Below are 23,708 nucleotides of genomic sequence, written 5' to 3'. Positions count from 1 at the left end.
CTGAGAGCTCTGATCGCAGTAGGGTAGCCAGAGCTGAGCTGCTGTTCGCCTGTCCAGGTCAAATGCCCCGCAAACCACCGTCGGCCCTAGGCTTGCTCATTTTTGAGGTGTAAGCAAAATCAAGTGAGCTTATCCTTCCTGGGTAAAGTTGGCACCTTGTCGCTACCTAAATCGCCCGTGTTTTGTGTCCGTCTATCCTGTATGACCCTGACATCACGTCTTAAGCTAAATCTTCTGCAGTTTTTCACTAACACGCATGTAATTCGTACATGTGTCTGTACTATCTCATGACTATCCATGTATGTGTCATTATGCTTAGTTTTATTCATGCACCAGCTATTATGTTTATCATGTACATTGCATTTGTATATTTCAGATTTGTAATCCTGTCGGGCGCTCTATAAATATAGAAAATAATATTGAGAAAAATATATGAACAACTCATATTAAAGAAAACATTGTTTTTATTTTGGAACATTAGACCTAAGTGACATCAGGTAAGTCTTAAAATACTAGAAAGTCTAATTTCTAAAAAAAAAAAAAAAAAAAAAAAAAGTTTGCATTCATTAAAAAAGCATATGTGAATAATTTAAGTACATTTTATTTACAACACACAGATTGTTCATGAAGAAAGAAAATAGAAAGTTTTATTCCAGGCCTCCCAAGCTGTTTGCCTTAATAATTAAATACTATATTAAAAATAGCACAATGTAAATTGGTACTAAATACAAAACACTAACATATCCCACAGGGAGGAGAAATACCGGAGACCAATTCCTTCTTTGTAGTGCAAGTTGCTCGCATAAGCCTCAAGTTATGAGTAAGAGAAAAACAATGACATTCTGATTTGGGGGAAACTATTTGGACTACTTTAGCAGTGTTAGAAAACAAAAACAATTTCAGACATGTGTAGCATAAGTAAAATTCTGATAGATCTCTTCCCTTTTTACATCATCGAAGAATTAATTATAAAATGGATCTAATAGATCTGCTTCTCTTATATTCAGTTTACATGAATACAAGTGCCGACAGGCCAGAGGAGGAGCTCCCGGAGGGAGTGGAGTCACTGGCCTCCGGGCATCTGCTGTCAGGGGGACACTAGGGGCACAGATAATTCCTTCAATAACTGCTGTTAGGGGGGCACAGCTAAATCTTTCACTAACCGCTGCCAGCGACGCAGGTGGCGGGTATAGATGAATCGATTTGTGGGGTCCTGGGAGACACTGTTTCATCGTGAGGCACCACAGACGCCAGCTGGTGCAATAAAGTTTTATGTTTATTGTACCAACCACTGGCAGTCCCCAAAGTTATGCGGCAGTCAGAGGACCGTGGCATGCAGAGAAGCAGGCAGGCGCAGCCAGAAGACCCAGGAGAAGTGGAGCCGGAGGGATGCGGGGGCAGGAGCTGGAGAGACACTGCAAGGCTGGCAGGAGAGACAATGGGGGTGCCGGCTGGAGACACCGGGGGTGCCGGCTGGAGAGACAGACATTAGGGGTGAAGGCTGGAGAGACAGAAGGGGGCTAACTGAAGCTAGAGACACTGGGGGGCTGGAGTAAGCCAGAGCCACCAGGAGGAGGGGGCCATCACCATCTATTTTGCCTCCAAGCACCTGGCATGAACTTATGACTCATGCTCAGGGCCAATGAGACCGGACATATGTCACTCTGGCACTGCCGTGAAACACAAAAAAGGAGGAATTGGGCACCTGCACTAGGAAATATATTTAATCAGTTCCTAAAGTATGTGTTATATAGAATAGAAGATATATAGGTTGCTACTGCAGCTGTGATAGTTAAAGGCAAAACTTAAGAAACAATATTGTCTCTTGAGCAAAAATAAAATGTAAAAAAATAAGTTCTTTTGTTTCAATTAAGTACCATATAAATAAAACTGCAAAATAAGGTAAAACAAATATATACTGTATAATTGTGATGGAAGTAATACCAAGCAGACACTGTTCATATCAAAAGAATGATATATATATTTTTTTAAAACACAAAAAAAATGATTTTATGCACTTTAAATTGGGGCCAAAGTATACATATATACTGTATGGACTCCCCCATGTGTTCCTTAAAGTGTCTGCAAGGCTCCTCAATCCATAGAAGTCTCTAACCCCCTCCGCTCCAAACAATGGTAGCACCGAGGTTGTGGAGGGATGTAGTACATATGTTGCATCACAATGACGACATTGAACATGTCTGCGTACGTAGAATGTTGAAATGTTCACAACTTATTGTGGTTAGGCTGCAGGATAGGAGAAAAGGGTTAGGCACTAGGGGACTGTTAGGCATCCTAGTGTTCCTGCTCGTTTTAGTGGGGCGCTGCTCACTGCCTGTACTTTATGAGGACAAGAGCCACTTTAGAACTGAAGTTGTTATAGGAATTTGATTAAGGGTATTTGAAAAGTAAAACTATCTTAGCAGTTTTTTCCCTAACAAATTGAAATTTGTGGCACATCAGTTGTATTTCCCTGCAAAACTTCAAAAGTTGAAGACAATAAAGTTTGTATTGTAACAACGTTTGGACTCATTTTTCTGCAAAATAAACATTGGCCATTCAAACAGTTTATAAGATTACAGGGCTTGGGTATGAAAACCAGACTGTCAAGATGCCAGAATCCTGGTACCCATAGGAAGGAAAGTAAGTATTTTCCCTAGCCCTACCCTAACCCTCCCCAGTGCCTAAACAACCACCCCCTTCCTAGTGCCTAAACCTAGCCTCCCCCTCCCTACACCCTAAACCTAAGATCCCCTCCCCGGGGCCTAAACCTAATCTCCCCCCTAGTGCCTAAACCTAACCTCCCCACCCCCTAATCCTAACACTCCCCTCCCCAGTGGCCAACGTTAACCCTCGCCCTAATGCCTAACCCCGCTAACGTTAACCTCCCCCTAATACCACGATAATTACCTTCGGGATGCGGACGGTAGGGATTTCGGTGCCAGTATTTGGATCATCGGCATCCCACACGCCGGTATGCCGACTACATCCCGATTACAGTTAACATTAATGAAAGCTTTTGGGATTCAACCAGAAAAGCTTCAAATACAGAAAGTTAGTTTGAATACTATAATTGTATTTTCTACCACAGATGGAGCACCATGATCTGTGATCCTTACCATTATGTAGATGATTTACTATCCTGTATAATACAGTGATTATGGTAATCATAGAACAGATGCAAAAATGAATGACACAAGTTTACAGGTAAGTTTTTATTTCATTTAATATTATAGATGAGAGCGCACTATAAGGTTAGGATGATGTGAGAGCGCACTATAAGGTTAGGATGATGTGAGAGCGCATTATAAGGTTAGGATGATATGAGAGCGCACTATAAGGTTAGGATGATGTGAGAGCGCACTATAAGGTTAGGATGATGTGAGAGCGCACTATAAGGTTAGGATGATGTGAGAGCACACTATAAGGTTAGGATGATGTGAGAGCGCACTATAAGGTTAGGATGATGTGAGTGCGCACTATAAGGTTAGGATGATGTGAGAGTGCACTATAAGGTTAGGATGATGTGAGAGGGCACTATAAGGTTAGGATGATGTGAGAGGGCGCTATAAGGTTAGGATGATGTGAGAGGGCGCTATAAGGTTAGGATGATGTGAGAGCGCGCTAAAAGGTTAGGATGATGTGAGAGCGCGCTATAAGGTTAGGATGATGTGAGAGCGCGCTAAAAGGTTAGGATGATGTGAGAGCGCGCTATAAGGTTAGGATGATGTGAGAGCGCGCTATAAGGTTAGGATGATGTGAGAGCGCGCTATAAGGTTAGGATGATGTGATAGTGCGCTATAAGGTTAGGATGATGTGAGAGCGCGCTATAAGGTTAGGATGATGTGAGAGCGCGCTATAAGGTTAGGATGATGTGAGAGCGTACTATAAGGTTAGGATAATATTACAGCGTTCTATACAGTTAGGATGATGTGAGAGCGTACTATACAGTTAGGATGATGTGAGAGCGAACTATACAGTTAGGATGATGTGAGAGTGTACTATACAGTTAGGATGATATGAGAGCGTACTATGCAGTTAGGATGATGTGAGAGCGTACTATGCAGTTAGGATGATGTGAGAGCGTACTATGCAGTAAGGATGATATGAGAGCGCATTATAAGGTTAGGATGATGTGAGAGCGCACTATAAGGTTAGGATGATGTGAGAGCGCACTAGAAGGTTAGAATGATGTGAAAGCGTACTATATGGTTAGGAGGATGTGAAAGCCTTATAAGGTTAGGATGATGTGAAAGCGTACTATACGGTTAGGATGATGTGAGAGCGAACTATAAGGTTAGGATGATGTGAGAGCGCCCTATATGGTTATGATGATGTTTGAGAGCGTACTATACAGTTAGGATGATGTGAGAGCGTACTATACAGTTAGGATGATATGAGAGCGTACTATGCATTTAGGATGATGTGAGATTACACTAGAAGGTTAGGATGATATGAGAGCGCACTAGAAGGTTAGGATGATGTGAGAGAGTACTATACAGTTAGGATGATGTGAGAGCGCACTATAAGGTTAGGCTATGACAGTACTATACAGTTAGGATGATGTGAGAGCGCACTATAAGGTTAGGCTATGACAGTACTATACAGTTAGGATGATGTGAGAGCGCACTATAAGGTTAGGCTATGACAGTACTATACAGTTAGGATGATGTGAGAGCGCACTATAAGGTTAGGCTATGACAGTACTATACAGTTAGGATGATGTGAGAGCGCACTATAAGGTTAGGCTATGACAGTACTATACAGTTAGGATGATGTGAGAGCGCACTATAAGGTTAGGCTATGACAGTACTATACAGTTAGGATGATGTGAGAGCGCACTATAAGGTTAGGCTATGAGAGTGTACTATACAGTTAGGATGATGTGAGAGCGCACTATAAGGTTAGGCTATGAGAGTGTACTATACAGTTAGGATGATGTGAGAGCGCACTATAAGGTTAGGCTATGACAGTACTATACAGTTAGGATGATGTGAGAGCGCACTATAAGGTTAGGCTATGACAGTACTATACAGTTAGGATGATGTGAGAGCGCACTATAAGGTTAGGCTATGACAGTACTATACAGTTAGGATGATGTGAGAGCGCACTATAAGGTTAGGCTATGACAGTACTATACAGTTAGGATGATGTGAGAGCGCACTATAAGGTTAGGCTATGAGAGTGTACTATACAGTTAGGATGATGTGAGAGCGCACTATAAGGTTAGGCTATGACAGTACTATACAGTTAGGATGATGTGAGAGCGCACTATAAAGGTTAGGCTATGACAGTACTATACAGTTAGGATGATGTGAGAGCGCACTATAAGGTTAGGCTATGACAGTACTATACAGTTAGGATGATGTAAGAGCGCACTATAAGGTTAGGCTATGACAGTACTATACAGTTAGGATGATGTGAGAGCGCACTATAAGGTTAGGCTATGACAGTACTATACAGTTAGGATGATGTGAGAGCGCACTATAAGGTTAGGCTATGACAGTACTATACAGTTAGGATGATGTGAGAGCGCACTATAAGGTTAGGCTATGACAGTACTATACAGTTAGGATGATGTGAGAGCGCACTATAAGGTTAGGCTATGAGAGTGTACTATACAGTTAGGATGATGTGATAGCGCACTATAAGGTTAGGCTATGACAGTACTATACAGTTAGGATGATGTGAGAGCGCACTATAAGGTTAGGCTATGAGAGTGTACTATACAGTTAGGATGATGTGAGAGCGCACTATAAGGTTAGGCTATGACAGTACTATACAGTTAGGATGATGTGAGAGCACACTATAAGGTTAGGCTATGACAGTACTATACAGTTAGGATGATGTGAGAGCGCACTATAAGGTTAGGCTATGAGAGTGTACTATACAGTTAGTATGATGTGAGAGCGCACTATAAGGTTAGGCTATGACAGTACTATACAGTTAGGATGATGTGAGAGCGCACTATAAGGTTAGGCTATGAGAGTGTACTATACAGTTAGGATGATGTGAGAGCGCACTATAAGGTTAGGCTATGAGAGTGTACTATACAGTTAGGATGATGTGAGAGCGCACTATAAGGTTAGGCTATGACAGTACTATACAGTTAGGATGATGTGAGAGCGCACTATAAGGTTAGGCTATGACAGTACTATACAGTTAGGATGATGTGAGCGCACTATAAGGTTAGGCTATGACAGTACTATACAGTTAGGATGATGTAAGAGCGCACTATAAGGTTAGGCTATGACAGTACTATACAGTTAGGATGATGTAAGAGCGCACTATAAGGTTAGGCTATGACAGTACTATACAGTTAGGATAGTGTGAGAGCGCACTATAAGGTTAGGCTATGACAGTACTATACAGTTAGGATGATGTGAGAGCGCACTATAAGGTTAGGCTATGAGAGTGTACTATACAGTTAGGATGATGTGAGAGCGCACTATAAGGTTAGGCTATGAGAGTGTACTATACAGTTAGGATGATGTGAGAGCCCTATAAAGTTGGGCTGATGTAAGAGCGCACTATACAGTTAGGATGATGTGAGAGCGCCCTATACGGTTAGGATGCCCTGTAAAAGTTGGGATGATGGGCTAATACCAGCCAAAATACAGTAGATTTATCAAATAGCTAAGCAATACAAGTAAACATGTGTAGTCAAAATAATTAAAAAGGCCAAATTCAATACAGGGTTATAGTGGTTTGGTAAGACTATTTAGTGTGTAGTGTGAGAAATTGGGAATAGGGGAGAATTATTGGTTGCACAAAGAAGGGAGAAGCACAGCAGTGAGTTGGAGATAGTGGAGTAGGGGTGGGGTGGGAAAGTATACATAGCAGTATCCTAAAGTGTCAATCAGGAATAAGAACGTAAGTTGACCTTTAAAAATTCACAAAAAAAGTAATACTGGTTTTACACAAAGTAAAAAAGGCAGAAAAAACAGCAGACTTTTAAAAGTACTTGTTCACTTTATTATAGATCATTGGTGGGTAATAGGTGGCCAGGTGAGTGTTCACCTCCAACTTTCAGTCAGCTGCTCCCGATCTCAGTAACAGCTCAATAAAGGATGATGGGAGCAGCTTACTCTCACCCGATATACTCTCCTCTGTACACTGCAGGGCTATTACACAGCACACCAGAGGACAACAACGGGGTGCAGTACTCTCCCTTGTTCCTCTGCAGGCTCAGTAAACATACATAGAGCCATCATTGATGCATTCAGAATCGGGACAGTTAAGACCTAATAAGCCCCGCTCTACTTACGATTGGGATTCCGGCGTCGGGATGTCCACTACTGACCATATTCCGGCGCCGGTCTTCTGGCCAGGTAGTGGTATTCTGGTGCTGGGATTTCGTCAGCTGGGAAGCCAGTTGTAGGTATCTTAACTACATCCCTTTTTGGGCTACATGTGGATCTAAAGGCTTGCGGGGGTCTGAGTGCACATGGGTGGGGACATCTTGTAGCAAGCGGAAGCATGTGGGGGAATAGTTTTCGGATGAGGGATGTGGGTGGGGAAAAAAATGTTTTTGCTCAGTTTTATCTTTTTTGAAATTAAGAGTAAGGTGAGGTCCTTTTGAAATGTTTCATGATGGATGTCACGGTTATAGAGAGTCTTATTGGTCTCTTTCCAAAATACCCTCACAGAGCCCAGGACAGTTCAATCCCTTTACTGCCTAAGACGGTTATTTGAAAGATGCACTCGTATTCAATGATCTAGTATCAGCTGGCGTAATCAACCCCATATTCAAAGAATTGCTCACAGATGTGTCCTTTAATACCTAGCGTCTTTGCGCCATAAGGCGTGAAATGACCGGCGCAACTGAGCCGCTGCAATACAGGTAGCATAGCAAATGTTTTTTCAAATTTTGCATCAAAGTCACATTGCAGCCAAAGCCGCTCGCAGTGCACTAGAGACACTAGCCTGCAACCTCTCTCACACACTAAGATGAAGTTCGCAGATGAAGCATAACGGGATGCAGCCGGAGGAATAGCCGCGGGTGCTTGTTTCGGAACCCTTCTTACAAAGATTTGAGACTCAGTCGCATACAGGTGTACAAGTAACACCAGTGGTCAGTGTACGCAAGCAATGTCGATTTGTTGCTTCTGGTTGTTATATTTGTGCGAATAAGATGCACAATTTGAGCGAAAAAAAGACGCTCGACGAGCCTGAGTAGCACAGACACTGGCAGAGAGGGGCTATTTGGTTTGACTTGAGCAACAGTGTATAAGGACACATCTGATGGGTCCACATGCATCTATCCTCCTGGCGCATTAAACAGCCCTTCTAGTCGCGCCATGCCGTGTAGCGTGACTCAGTAGCGCCGAGCGTCATTTTGTGCATATTTTTACCTTCAAATGCGTCTTAATTGCACAATGATGCGAACAGATAGCACAAGCAGCTTCTGCTGATTAAAATTATATGCATCATGCCTATATTCTGTGTGCATCTGCGGGTGTATCTGCATGCGAAATGCTACGTTACAGTGTTACAGCCACTGGCACTGTAACGTAGCATTTCACATGCAGATACACCCGCAATCGCTCAGAGAACATAGGCATGATGCATATCATTTTAATCAGCAGAAGCTGCTTGTGCGATCTATTCGCATCATTGTGCGAATAAGACGCATTTGGAAGTAAAAAGACACAAAAAGACGCTCAACACTATCGAGTCACACTGAGGTCCCGTGTTATGTGTGGCGCGACTTGTAGCGCACAGAGGATAGATGTATGTGGGCACATCTGTACACAGAATACAGCAGCAGTACACAGAAAGTGGCCAGGGAGCACTGGTGGCTTTTGGGAAGCAAAATATCAATGCATCAAAGCTCAGGATTTACTGGTCACTTCTTGAATATTACCAAATAACCAAATACTAGACTTCAAATTATCTGGGATTCTTCTACAGTACGCAAAACCTTGTTTTAAATTTACAGTCTGAACAAATGGTAGATTCAATCCTCCACTAACTAAAGCAACAAGTTCAGTCATATTAAGAGGCTGCTGTAAGATTTATTATTAATGAAGCAGCAGAACTATCCCCAATGAGCAGTGACAGGAAGTACTGCGCCCCTCCCCCCCTTGTAATATACGCTTAGCCAAGGTATAATAAAAGTCACTTAAGGATTCAAGATGAAAAGTGTATTGTGTGACGTACAGTATATCCAGCACAAGCCTCTGTATGCTTAACTGTATCATCTCTCTGCAAACACAAGACAGAGCTGGATATTGCATTGTAGATGTTCTATGCGGCTATTCGCAGCCTTCTATATGCTACATACATGCACTGGGGACTGGACTGGTCACCACTGGTAACAGTACTGAGTAAATGAACTCACCCATACAGTTACATCTGTATGGGCTAAAAGCATACATTATTATTATCCTTTATTTATATGGTGCCACAAGTGTTCCGCAGTGCCTTACATAGTGCATAAAACTAATAAGTGAACAAAAAAAAAAAAAACAAGTAAATTACAGTACAGTGAAGGACTTTAAATATATTGCTGCAATAGTGATTAAAACACTCACAATAAGCAGCAGGGAGTTGGCAGAGATGTGTTAGGTGCCCTTATGAGGAGTAAGGAGTAGAAGAAAGTGTAAGGAGAAGTACATGAGGGAACAGGTCCCTGCTCGTGAGAGCTTACATTCTAAAGGGGAGGGGCAGACAGACAGGCGTGACACAGAAGAGGAAGATAGGGAGGAGAGAGTATTATGTGGGTTAGGATGAGAGCTGGAAGGCCTTGATGAAGTAGTGGGTCTTAAGAGCCCGTTTGAAGATATGCAGTGAGGTGGGGAGTCTGATAGGGAGAGGGAGAGGAAGGTAGGGAGCAGCACGGGCAAAATCTTGGAGCCGGGAGTGGGAGGAAGTAATCAGTTGGCAAGAGAGACAGCAAGCATTTGTTGAGCGAACTGGACGGGCGGGAGTATGAAGGGAGAGGAGGTCAGAAATGTATGTGGGGGAGGATTTAGTGAGGGCTTTGTAGGCGAGTGTAAGAATCTTGAATTGGCATCTGAAGGGGAAGGGGAGCCAGTGTAGGGCTTGAAGGAGAGGGGAAGCAGATGTAGAACGTCTGGAGAGGAAGATGAGCCGAGCAGCAGCATTGAGGACCAATTGTAGTGGAGAGAGGTGGGAGACTGGGAGGCCAGCTAGGAGAAGGTTACAGTAGTCCAATCTGGAGATGACCAGTGAGTGGATGAGGGTTTTAGTGGCATCCTGGGTGAGGAAGGGTCTAATCCTGGAAATATTTTTTTGGTGGAAGCAGCAGGACTGCGAGAGGTGCTGAATGTGTGGTTTAAAGGAGAGGGAGGAGTCTAGGATAACTCCAAGACAGCACACTTTGGGGATAGAGTAGATAGTTGTGCCATCAATAGATAAAGAAATTGTGGGAAGTGAGGTAATGGAAGAGGGTGGGAAGATGATCAGCTCAGTCTTAGACATGTTAAGTTTAAGAAAGCGCTGGGACATCCAAGAAGAGATAGCAGAGAGACAGTTGGAGATACGGGTAAGAAGCAAGTGGGAGAGGAGAGGGGTGGAAAGGTAAATTTGAGTATCATCAGCAGAGAGATGATATTGGAGGTCAAAAGAGTTAATGAGTTCACCTAGAGAGGACGTATATAGGGAGAAAAGGAGAGGTCAGAGAACAGAACCTTGGGGAACTCCTACTGTTAGTGGAAGTGGGGGGGAAGGGGAGTCCTGAGAGAAGACAGAGAAGGAACGATCAGAGAGGTAGGAGGATAGCCAGGAGAGGGCAATGCCACGGAAACCAAGAGAGTGAAGGATTTGCAGGACGATAGGGTGGTCTACAGTGTCAAATGCAGCAGAGAGGTCAAGGATAATGAGCAGAGAGTAGTGGCCCTTGGATTTGGCAGCAAGGAGGTCATTGCTGACTTTCGTGAGGGCAGTTTCAGTGGAGTGGAGAGAACGGAAGCCAGATTGAAATGAGTCAAGGAGGGAGTGGGAAGAAAGAAAGGTGGTAAGGCGGTTGTAAGCAATACGCTCAAGTAGTTTGGAAGCAAAAGGGAGGAGAGAGATGGGTCGGTAGGTGGAGAGTATGTTAGGACCCAGGGTAGGTTTTTTAAGAATGGGGAAGACAAGGGCATGTTTGAATGCAGAAGGGACAGTGCCAGATGATAGGGAAAGATTGAGGAGGTGGGCAAGATGGGAACAGGCAGAGGGAGACAGGTAACAGAGGAGACGGGAAGGGATAGGGTCAAGGGGGGAGGTGGAAGGAGGGGAGGACCGGATGAGGGCCATGACTTCCTCTCCAGAAACAGGGGAGAAGGATGTCAGAGTTGGTGAGACAGAAGGGTAGGGGTGGTCAGGGAAGCGAGGGGCAGGAGTGCTGAGGGTCTGATGGGATAAGGTGTCCTCACGTATGGAGTCAATTTTAGATGTAAAGTAGGTGGCAAAGTCAAGGGCAGAGAGCGAGGAGGGGAGGAGAGGAGGACAAGGGCAGAGGAGGGAGTTGAAAGTGGCAAAGAGAAGCCAGGGGTTTGCGGACTGGGAGGAGATGAGGTTCTTGAAATATGATTGTTTGGAGAGGGACAGGGCAGCACTATAGGATGAGAGAATAAATTTGAAATGGAGGAAGTCTGCCATAGAGCGCGATGCAGTATAGTCTTAGCATGGACAATAAATAGGGATGCAGTGTGTCCTAACAGAGTTATAATAATCTGTAATAGGACCCCCAACAGTGCATGTTTTCCAGGTCTCCTCACAGAATCGCACATGAAATAATTAGCTCCACCTGTGGATCTTTTAAAATGTGTCCGTGAGTAATGACTACACTTGTGCACCTGCTAGGTGACCTAGAAAACGTGACCTGTGTCCTGAGGACCAAGTTTGAGAACCACTGGTCTACACGATCGATAGATAAGATAGATACATTTATTATTTATTTATTATCTATCTATCTACCAGTTATTTGTATAGCGCACACATATTACGCAGCGCTTTACAGAGAATATTTGGCCATTCACATCAGTCCCTGCCCCGATCGGAGCTTACAATCTATATTCCCTATCACATGCTCACACGCATACACACTAGAGTTTTTTTTTTTTTTATTTGTTAGGAGCCAAATTAACCTACCAGAATATTTTTGGAGTGTGGGAGGAAACTGGAGTACCCGGAGGAAACCCACGCAAGCACAGGGAGAATATACAAACTCTACACAGTTAGGGCCGAAGTGGGAATTGAACCCACGACCTCAGTGCTGTGAGGCAGTAATGCTAACCATTACACAGTCTGTGCTGCCAGATAGATAGATAGATAGATAGCTTGTGGCTGGGATGTTTGCATTTCTGTGTTTGATCAAACTGGTCAGCTGTAATCCTTGTGAACATATGAATCAGGCATGAGATTTGCTATGAGCTCAAAGGAATCATTTCCAATTTCCGATCACTGCAATCCATTAAAACAAATGATAATACTTGCCTCAGCCAGCCCAAAATAACATTATTTACAATCAGCTTATAGGAAGGAAAGCAGCTGGTCAGGTCACTAATACATATATTCAGTACTGTGGTTAATCAGAGTTCAGGGAGTTTAAATTAGGATACATTTCTATAATTGTGTTATAGGTATAATGTAGCAGGTCTGTGGCTTCAGTTCACACTGGTAGATGAATGGATGTATTGTGATACCGAGCCACATGCTGCAACACTGCTGGACCTCCCCATCTTATATATCATGGGGTATATTTACTAAAGCCTCCAAAACAGAAAAGTGCTGATGTTGCCCATAGCTACCAATCAGATTCCCTGCATCATTTTCTAGAATGCAATAGAGAAATGATAGCTGGAATCTGATTGGTTGCTATGGGTAACATCACCACTTGTCCGTTTTATGAGTAGTACATTCAAGTCTGGTAAGGACTAGAAAACAAGACTATGGATTGCGCCTAAATGGACAGATTAACCACCCAATAAGACGGCATCTAGGGTCCATCACCTAACACCTGGGTGATATAAGTAAAACAAATGCCATGTTCCTAAGCAGTACTTTTGTTTTTTTCTATATATTGATATGAGACAGCAGGCAGTATAGAGTTGGTTCAATTGTGTCACCAGCTTAACAATAACACGATTTGATGTACAGTAAATGTCCAACAAACATACCTCAAACCCCAATCGATCTTTTTCTTTCCAGAAGCAGAAATGTGTTACTTTCTTGTCCCAGAACTCATCTGGCTTCACCACGCACACTAGAGAGACCTCAGCCGGGACTACATTCTGTAAGAGAACACGGAAACGGAATTACAGCATTCATGCAGCACAGAGAGGTTCAAAGGCTGACAATCAAGAAAGCAAACGGAGGCACCGGTCACCAGCAAGATTTTATCATTTATTGTACATAAACAAAAGGAAGTAATGTACTTTTCTGTATTCCTCATCATACATATACACAGCAGATTTACATAAAAACACAAATATAGCAAAGCCCTATTCGTATAGAATGTGGGAAAATTTGTTATTGATGACATTCAATGTTGACATGGACAAGATGTCGGACGTGCAGATGCCCCTAGTGGCGGTGCGTATTGCGGATCTGCACCCTCATTGCAGCCTAACCCTAAAATAGGCTATAGACATGTCGACAATTACGGCATTCTAAATGCCGACATTGCGAACGTATACCTTCTTATCTCATTAGTGTCTATTATTCCATTTAAAGTGCCAACCCAGCAAAACACAAATGAGGGTCATCTAACAGGAGCTTTGGTTAATGGGAAAAGATATGAGAACAAGTAGGGGGAAAAATATAGAGATATTAGACGCTGCCTAGGAGCAGGGCTGTAGAGAGTGGGGGCAGACCTGGGTACTGGGAAGGGGGGAGTAGTGAAGTTGAGGCCCTACAAAAAATATGCATGGGGCCAATCGCTCCCCCCCCACATCATGCGGGCGGGGAGAGACTGCTGCTGCTCGGCTGACAGGTAAGAAGTGTTACTGGGGAGGGCAGACACAGGACCCCCCAACAAGCCCGGGCCCAGGTAATTAGTACCCACTCGCACCCCCTGCCTAGGAGCTCCATGCCCATATAAATACAGTTTACAGGCAGCTGGTCATCTTAAATGAGAAACAACTTCTCCCATTGCAACCAGCAGGATGACGAGAGTCCCATCACACACCTCCAAAATTGTACATGCTCTAGGGTTCTGTTTTAGACAGATTCAGGCAATGGCACATGGTCTCCACTCATTTCACATTCATTAAGTACTACTGAGTGCAGAAGCAATTCTCCAGTCTGAGAGGTTTAGGGAGTAGGCAAAGAGAAGGCTCAATTTACAAAATATAAATAGTTGATAATTCTCTATCTAGCAAACAATAACACATTTGATAAGAGCCCTTTGGGATTAGCCCGATACATAGAATGCACTGTGCAGCAGGATGGGCCAGCCAGGGGATTCCAAGGCTGCGTCGCAGTGTCGGACACTCATAGCTGTATACTCAGATGATGCCAAATTGTAACTAATATGACAAATATGTACATTTAGTGCATTACACATTTAATAGGGATACAGTCAAAATGCTGAAGGCGAGATAGCCGTCTGACTAAATCCCGGCGTCTAAATCCCGACACGGGACTAAAGACAGGAGTCAAAATACTGACGCCCGTCTTTATCCCGACACCGGAATCTAGACAGACTGCTTCCTGAACAAAGGTAAACCGGGCAGTATTAGCGCTTAGTCGCGGCAGGGGGGTGGGGGGGGTGGGGGTTGAGGAAGGGTACTCGTTTAATGCATTTGTGGGCGTCTGTCATTGGCTAAATTAGATCTCACAGAAATGTAGGAAAAACACATTTTTAATATATAGAAATTAAACTACGGTACCAGAGTAATTACCCTTAACAAAAATGAGACGTTAACAAAATATTTAGAAAACGCAAATTATTTATTTTGTTTGAAAGAATCAGAGAGGCTTCAACGATTCACATTATGGGCGCGTTCGGTGAAAATGGGAAAACTCCATAGGCAGAAGCCGGCGAAAAGTTTTCACCAGAGGCAGGCGATATATAGGGGTATTCAATATGGGTGCGATAACATCGTTTTTTGCGTTAATTTCGCACTTTTTAACTTTTTGCGTTAATATCATTGGTTTTAGTTTTACACCGTATTCAATTTCAAAGACTTATCGCAGTTTTGAAAAGTCTTTGATAAAAAGCGGTGATAACTTTTCACCATTGAATAGGTGTCGAAAAAAAGTGCAGAATTAGGGTTTAGGGGTGCAGGCTTAAAAAAAAAATAGCCTGCACCCCTGAGATTGACATTTAAAAAAGAACTGTGTCAAAAAAAGTTTATAAAAAATATAGGGACACCCCAAAAAATTAATTTCAAAATTGGGGTGCAAAAAAAAAAAAATGGGAAAAAAGTGTTTAAAAATAGGGAAATAGGTTCAGGGCTATTCTGCAAGTATGCGGCAGATGTTTTCTAGAATAGAATTATAGCGGCAGGTGCACAAATGCAGAATTTTTAAAAACTGACTTTGGGGACTTAAAAATATGCTAGTACCCATTTTCATGTACCCCAAATTTGATGGGACCACTTAAAAAAACGAAAAAAATTACCTAAGTGCTCCTCTGCATCACTTCTTCAATGTCGGAAAAAAAACACCTGCTGCGGCTATTTAAATCACCGACTTTCATTTAAAGGCTAAAACGGGGGTACCCATAGTGTTCCCCCATATTTTTACAACTTTAGGGGCGTCTTACAATTATTTTAAGGAAGAATTCGTAACTTTACGCAAATCCAACTTCGGAGTTTCCAGTTTTCGTTAATTTTATTTTGAATACGGGGATAAGCGGGAGCGCGCACCATACCTTTACGCAGAAAAAAACTCCGATATGAAACGTTAACTTCGCCAGGGAAGTTAACCTTTCATATTGAATACCCCTCATAATGTGCAAAATCTCTATTTTTTCCTAAAAATGTTGGGACTTGGTTCAGAACCCTTTGGGCACCCCCCCCCCCCCCCCTTATGTCTAATTAGGCAAAAAAATAAATAGCTTAATTTCCCCTCATAATGACATGTCACTTTTGGGGTGAAAATGTAGAAAGTGTTGGAAAATGGGTGTAAAGTACTGGGTCAGGTATTTTGGGGGGCTGTATGGATAGGACAGGTGTTTTTAGGATTGCAGGTGGCAGCAGCAGGTATATTTTTTAAAAAAAATTAAAACTGCACTTTATAGACACGAAAATACACTAGCACCCATTTTAGTGTACCCCCAATTTGACTACAACAATTATTTTTTCCCAAAAGAAATTGCTTTATAAAATATTTCACATTTATGCAAATATGCATATAACAGCCAGTTAACTCACTTTAAGAACCCAAATACTTTTATTAGGGCTATTAATACACTTCTATATTGATTTCCAGTGTCAGTTAGGCTTTTTATGGGGTTTTATGATTTCCTCAAAATGTGCTGTACTTTTCGCTTGTTTTGCCATTTGCAGTTTTCGCACGTACGCGTTTTCGCGTATTTTGCAATTGGATAGGCCAAAACGCGTGAGCGCGCATTGAGAAAGTGCGCAAAAAGATAGCGTCAAAGCTGCCGAATGTGACGATAGCTTTCGACAAACGGGACTTTTCGCAACTAATTGAATACGGCCCTATGTGGGTAAGATATTATTCCATATTATCTATTCCCGAGCATCATAAGGCTATTATAAAAGGTCGTTTCCCAAACACCAGCTTTAACATTACACTAAAAGCAATGAAGAAAAGTCATATAGTTATCAGGAAGGGATGAATTTTCCACCAAATCAACAGGAGATATGGAGAACAAACAAATGTAGATGATCTGATATAAAAGCCTCACAAAGTGCTATTCCCAGCAGTTCACATTGCAATCCATAATTTAGCACTTTCAGCTGGTAACAAGATACAGGGCTGGACCTTAAACCAACCTATATTAATCACAGCTCTTTTCAAGCACTTGCGATGTGATATAGCAGCCGATCCGACGGATTGGTACAATTTTCCTGCTATATCATACCGTGTATGGGCACGTTATCGGCCAGTGCGCGCACCCATGGGGTCGTACATCGCACCTCCAGATCTTACTGCAGGTTCAGTTGATCCGGGGACGCGATGTGCGAGCCCATGCTGCGCTATGCACGGGGGGGGGGGCATATTGGGCGTTCGTCCACCCGATCTCACATTGTGTGGGAACCACCCGATATGTCGGCCGTCGAATCCCCCGTCGCGTCGTAAGGTGCATATCGCACAGTGTATGGGCAGCTTCATTGTTGTGAGTGCGGCCTGTTCTCTGCTGAGAAGATCAGTTTACACACAGAGGAGCGTGTAGGACAAACACCTGTATTGTAGACTGGGCTCACTCAGTGATGAAGGTAAGAGAGCCTCTGCAGAACCAGGAGCGTAAGAGGGCTACTGACTGACCACTGGTTTAAAGCACAGTTTCTGATTCTTGTGATCTGTGACAAATCACTTTGTCTCCCATTGTTCTATGCATCATTTCCTGGCCAACCACGATTGTCATCTAATAGCTGTGCCTGGGGAAATTTGTACTTCAGAGTATGTAACTGAAGCAGACATAAATAGAAGTCCATCTTTATGGGCATTATTAAATACCAGAAAAAAAAACTGCCAAGTCAAGGTGGGTACATACGGTACGATGTGTACCCACCGATGCGACTGACGATCCGTGGGCTGACATATCGGGCGGTCCCTACACATGGGGCGATCCGGAACCTGACATGCCACCCTCCCCATAGCACTGCATGGGATCGTCAGTCAATTCGCCTGCTCTTTTGAACATGCAAAAAAAATCAGGCGAAGCGACGGACGACCCCCACTGTAGCGTGCAATGTACGATGTCGTGCACACACATGGAACGATATTACCGATTTATTGTTCCAAACCGTCGAATTGTTGGCATTGTCGTTCTGTGTGTGCCTCAAATTGCAAAGCACTAAAACATTTAAAATTAACTGGTACTAATCTGTTTTGTAGAGGTAGAATATAATAAACGATGGAACTATATTTGGTTCATGGGTAAGCTGACATCCCAGGCAGACTGTACGGTGCACAAACTATAAAGTTGGTATCCCTTGACTTCCTCAGCCAAATCAAGAGCCTAGATTTGCGTACCTTAATCGTAACGCAGTCTCTAGTTTATCATTGTAACTATAAATACTGTCAATCCAGATAGGCGGTTTGGTATTGAGTATATAATAAACTTCGCACAAAAAAAAAAAAAATCATCTCCTAACCTGTAAGAGGCTTATAGACCTTCTCCCGGTGGTGGCTCCAGCGTCTTCTTCTGGGTCCTGTTGGCCATGTGACAGTCACTCCGCTAGTGTCTAATCCTAATCTCTCATAACTCCTACAATGCAGCCTAACCGTCTGCATTCTCAGCATGTCGACCATTATGTCGACATTGTGAATATGTCGACACTCAAAGTCACCTATTAACAGTTTGAACCGTGTTGACACTGTGTTGTCAACAATTATGAATGTCAACACAATTACTGTCGACCCTTTGACCGGATACCGTATCACAACATGCAGCGATCCAGATCAATACGACAAACAGCCATAGAGATATTTTATTTTTGTAAGGTGGACATTTAAAAGCATAGGACACACAAAGCATCTTCCATTCATCTATACCATGAATAAATACAACAACAGGAGTTTCTGCTTCAGGGATTACCATTTACATAACATTGTGTTAATGTGTTACCCAACAGCATGGCTACCTCTATGGAGATGCATACTTGGATAGAGGCACTAATAGGGGATTTAAGTCTTCTTAATGTTATTCACTTCCCCAGTGAGGATTACTTTACAGCAATTAAACTCCTGAGCGGAAGACTCCTAACCTTACACCGATGCTCCCCAATCATGGAAAAGGTCTGTCTGTAGGGCACATTTAGTCTCCTAAAATCCCCATGTCATGCTCAAATACCCTGGGGGGAAACAGTTTCATAGAGCACTTGTGTAGATGACAATATGAGAACTAATTACTTCTGCAATGTGCAATACAGCCAAAATGCCATCTAAACTCTAACTGTCATAGAATAAACAAACCAGCAACTGCTAATTGTGGATTTAGAGAAAAGTCTACATTGTCTGTTGCTCAACTTCCTCGCTGTATAACATGAACACACTGCAATCTTTATTTAACAATTTATAACACAAATGTAATTACCCCAATGTATATCAGATACAACTTTATAGCAGAAACATCTGCAAGAATGGAGGTAAAATAGCAGATTTCTCATTAATGTGACAATGTTTCAGTATTTCCCTATACAACAAGTCTTCCACTGCAGTCACATCACGATGCTGCTGTACCAGGGGATAAGAGTGGAAAAACAAAACAAAACAGGATTTCCCAAATTCTAGCCTAGTTACCACACTCCCACCAGATGTTCGTATCAATGTTTCCTTTTACTCAATATATTGTGCACATGGATTCCGCAAAACTTATCAACAGTTATATTTCCAGCGTACAAGTAGACAAGAAAACAGAGAAACCGATTGCAGTGCCAGAACACCCTCCATACTCGCCAGACGGAATAAGATTGAAATGCCGGCCGCTGTTTAGTCGCCGGTTCAAGTCCTGATGGCGGCTGGCCAAAGGGAGGAATTACCGACAGCGGCACGTAAGTAACCTAACCATCTCCCCTCCCCCCCCCCTCTAAACCTAACCATCAACCCTGCACAGCTAAGAGGACGGACGCCCCGGACTTACCTCGTTCGGGTCCGCGTCATCCTAGATTCCGGCGTCGGTATCTCGACGTCTATCATGAATCTCTAGCCGGCATTCTGCCGTCGGGATTGTGACCGGCGGCCTCGCTGGTCACATAACTACATACCCGCCAGACTTAGCACCGCGTGACTTCTTTCTTTTCCCTAAAGTCAAATCCTAAGGTAACTCATTTTGCATCAGTTACTAAGGTAAAGAAGAAAATGACGGAGTGGTTGAGCCAGCTGAGAGGGAATAGATTTGACCTATGGGAAATAAGAATGCAGTGGTGTGTGGATGCACAAGGGGAATACATACAGATGTGTCCATATACATCTATTCCTTCGTGCACTACAAGTCGCGTTCCATATAACGCATGAGCGCCGTGAGACTCGGTAGCGCTGAGCATATTTTCCCCTTCAAATTCGTCACAGTGAAGCGAATAGGACGCACACGCAGCTTCTGCTGATTAAAATGATATGCGGCATGCCCATAATTCTGTGTGCGACTGTATCTGTATGTGAAATGCTACGTTACAGTGTCACCGCCGCTGACTCTGTAACGTAGCATTTCGCATGAAGATACACCCGCCGTCGCGCACAGAATATAGGCATGCCGCATATCATTTCATAAACAACCAGAAGCTGCGTGTGCGTCCTATTCTCTTCACTGTGAATATAAGACGCATTTGAAGGGAAAAAGTTGCACGAAAAGACACTTGGCACTACCAAGTCACGCCACGGCATGGCGCAACTAGAAAGGCTGTTTAACGGGTTAGGAGGCTAGATGTATGTGGACACATCTTTAGAAGGGGAACCAAGCTGAAGTGTACTTAATTAAACACAAATTATAGCATCAATCTCGTTATTTAATAGCCACACCTCGTATATTCCCATCACGTACAGTAAAAGTAGCAAGGAATACGTTTATAGTAATGGTATGCAAGTATACAATTTTTCTGGTGCCCCAAGTGCTACTGATCAGAAACCCAAAAAGAAGAGTTTCCCAACAGAATGACTTGCTGGTTCTGATTCCCAGGTAGGCCATCTCTTGCTTTGGCCTTCAGAAAGGTCATTTAGGAACTTTGAACTTATGCCTGATTATGGCATACAAACAGGTAAAGTTTAAAAACAAAAACATGGCTCACCTACTGCTATGGAAAAAATTTAGTTGATGCCACAAAAATAAAAAACTAATTATATATTATTATTAATATATATATATATATATATATATATATGAATTCAGAGAAGAGATACCGCCAAAGACATTAGCTACTTAGGTAGAATGTGTACCTTATAGGGAACACTAATTACAATAATTGAGAACAGGACGTTAGGAGGAATACTGACGTAACAGTTACAGATATTATGCCTCAAATTACAGCCTGGCCAAAAGTTTAGAGAATGACACAAGTATTGGTTTTCACAAAGTCTGCTGTTTCAGTTTTTATGATGGCAATTTGCATATACTCCAGAATGTTATGAAGAGCGATCAGATGAATTACAATTAATTGAAATGTCCCTCTTTGCCATGACAATGAACTTAATCCCAAAAACAACATTTCCACTAAATTTCAGCCCCGCCAAGACCAGCTGACATGTCAGTGATTCTCTCGTTAACACAGGTGAGAGTGTTGACGAGGACAAGGCTGGAGATCACTCTGTCATGCTGATTGAGTTAGAACAACAGACTGGAAGCTTTAAAAGGAGGGTGGAGCTTGAAATCATTGTTCTTCCTCTGTTAACCATGGTTACCTACAAGGAAACACGTGCAATCAACATTCCTTTGCACAAAAAGGGCCTCACAGGCAAGGATATTGCTGTTAGTAAGATTGCACCTAAATCAGCCATTTATCGGATCATCAAGAACTACAAGGAGAGAGGTTCAATAGTTCTGAAGGAGGATTCAGGGCGCCCAAGAACATCCAGCAAGCGCCAGGACCGTCTCCTAAAGTTGATTCAGCTGAGGGATCGGGGCACCACCAGTGCAGAGCTTGCACAGGAATGGCAGCAGACAGGTGTGAGTGCATCTTCACGTACAGTGAGGCAAACTTAGGGAGAATGGCCTGGTGTCAAGAAGGGCAGCAAAGAAGCCACTTCTGTCCAGGAAAAACATCAGGGAAAGACTGATATTCTGCAAAAGGTACAGGGATTGGACTGCTGAGGACTGGGGTAAAGTTATTTTCTCTGATAAATCCCCTTTCAGATTGTTTGGCGCATCTGGAAAAACGCTTCTCCGCAGAAGAAAAGGTTACGCTACCATCAGTCCTGTGTCATGCCAACAGTAAAGCATCCTGTGACCATTCATGTGTGGGGTAGCTTCTCAGCCAAGGGAGTGGACTCACTCACAATTTGCCTAAGAACACAGCCATGAATAAAGAATGGTACCAAAACATCCTCCAAGAACAATTTCTCCCAACCATCCAAGAACAGTTTGGTGATGAACAATGCCTTTTCCAGCATGATGGAGCACCTTGCCATAAGGCAAAACTGATAACTAAGTGGCTCGGGGAACAAAACATCTAAATTTTGGGTCCATGGCCAGGAAACTCCCCAGATAAAAATCCCATTGACAACTTGTGGTCAATCCTCAAGAGGCTGGTGGACAAACAACAACCCACAAATTCTGACAAACTCCAAGCATTGATTAGGCAAGAATGGGCGGCCATCAGTCAGTATGTGGCCCAGACGTTGATCCACAGCATGCCATGGGCAAATTGCAGAGGTCTTGAAAAAGAAGGGTCAACACTGCAAATATTGACTCTCTGCAGAAACATAATGTAATTGTCAATAAAAGTCTTTGACACTTATGAAATGCTTGTAATTTTACTTCAGTATACCATAGTAACATCTGACAAAAAGGTCTAAAAACACTGATGCCGCAAACTTTGTGAAAACCAATACTTCTGTCATTCTCAAAACTTTTGGCCATGGCTGTACACCCAATACTTTTTAACAGGTTAAGTTTCTAAACAACTTACAATGATCCCACAAAGCAACAAAACAAACTGGATGTAAACTTAATTATCATCAGCACAAATAAAACTAGGGACACTATATTTAGGATCATAAATGCCCCCTAATGTAACCTAATGTTATGTTTCAGTAAGATGTTTCCCTAAGAGAATTGGAATATGGGTATTTAGCTAGTAGGGACAGGTTCCGATTTACCGATTGATGGCAGAATATTTATGTAGCCCACGTAGAAAAAGAAATAAAGGGAAATAGCCTCATATGTTTTCACACATAACATCAGTGGACTCATTGTATATGAAGTGTCTCTGTGATCATTAAGTTAACGAGCATGCTGGATTGCAGCAACTCATAAAACTGTCAAATATAAAAATAAAGAACTGTCTAGATCATTTCCCTGGGTGGTCACATAATACTCCCAGGATATATTACAAATTGGTTATAAATACTTCAACACGGCTAATAAGAATTCATTTTGTACATTAAACTGCATTTAATAGTTTTATTCGTGCTCATCGTACCTGCTGAAAAGTGCACAGTTTCATGTCATTAAGAAGCGATAGAGGTAATTAGCAATCTTTGCCGGGTAGCGGGGAGAGAGCAGGGAATAACCCAAAGAGCGAAAAAGGACATAAACACAAAACAAACAAAAACAAAACAGGGTACAACCGCTAACTAGGAGGCGAAAGCTGGGTACACACCGTGCAATATTTCGATGTTGATCAGAACGATACATCGTATAGTGCGTGCGCCCAATCCGTTGCTCCCGCCCACCATTCGTTAAATCGCCCCATGTCCTATCCTGTACAGCACGTGATGTATTATATGTATTTTCGAAAGCGTCTTCCCTTCTTAAGTGTTTCACTAAATAATTTCAGTCAGTTAGATATGTATCAATGAAATAAAGGACCATCCAGCACAGGGGCGTATCTATAATGGGTGCAGGGTGTGCGGTGCACACGGGCCCCCGGATCCAGTATGACTGGAAAAAAAGAAAAAACTATAGCAAG

The 23,708-nt window shown here is 42.8% G+C and overlaps 1 protein-coding gene across 1 annotated transcript in view; it reads right to left on the bottom strand.

Moving 5' to 3' along the window:
• Window positions 1-23,708, bottom strand: part of SESTD1 (SEC14 and spectrin domain containing 1) — a 156,375-nt gene that overhangs the window by 54,376 nt on the left and 78,291 nt on the right. The window contains exon 5 of the mRNA XM_088461204.1: window positions 13,128-13,241. Coding sequence (XP_088317330.1) covers window positions 13,128-13,241 — 114 coding nt within the window. The remainder of the gene's footprint in view (window positions 1-13,127; window positions 13,242-23,708) is intronic.

The sequence above is a fragment of the Taudactylus pleione genome, unplaced genomic scaffold (genome assembly GCF_031769625.1).
Source record: "Taudactylus pleione unplaced genomic scaffold, aTauple2 ptg001027l, whole genome shotgun sequence".
NCBI classification, from domain to species: domain Eukaryota; kingdom Metazoa; phylum Chordata; class Amphibia; order Anura; family Myobatrachidae; genus Taudactylus; species Taudactylus pleione.
Note: the sequence above shows the minus strand (reverse complement) of the source record. Positions and strands in the feature narration are given on the sequence as shown.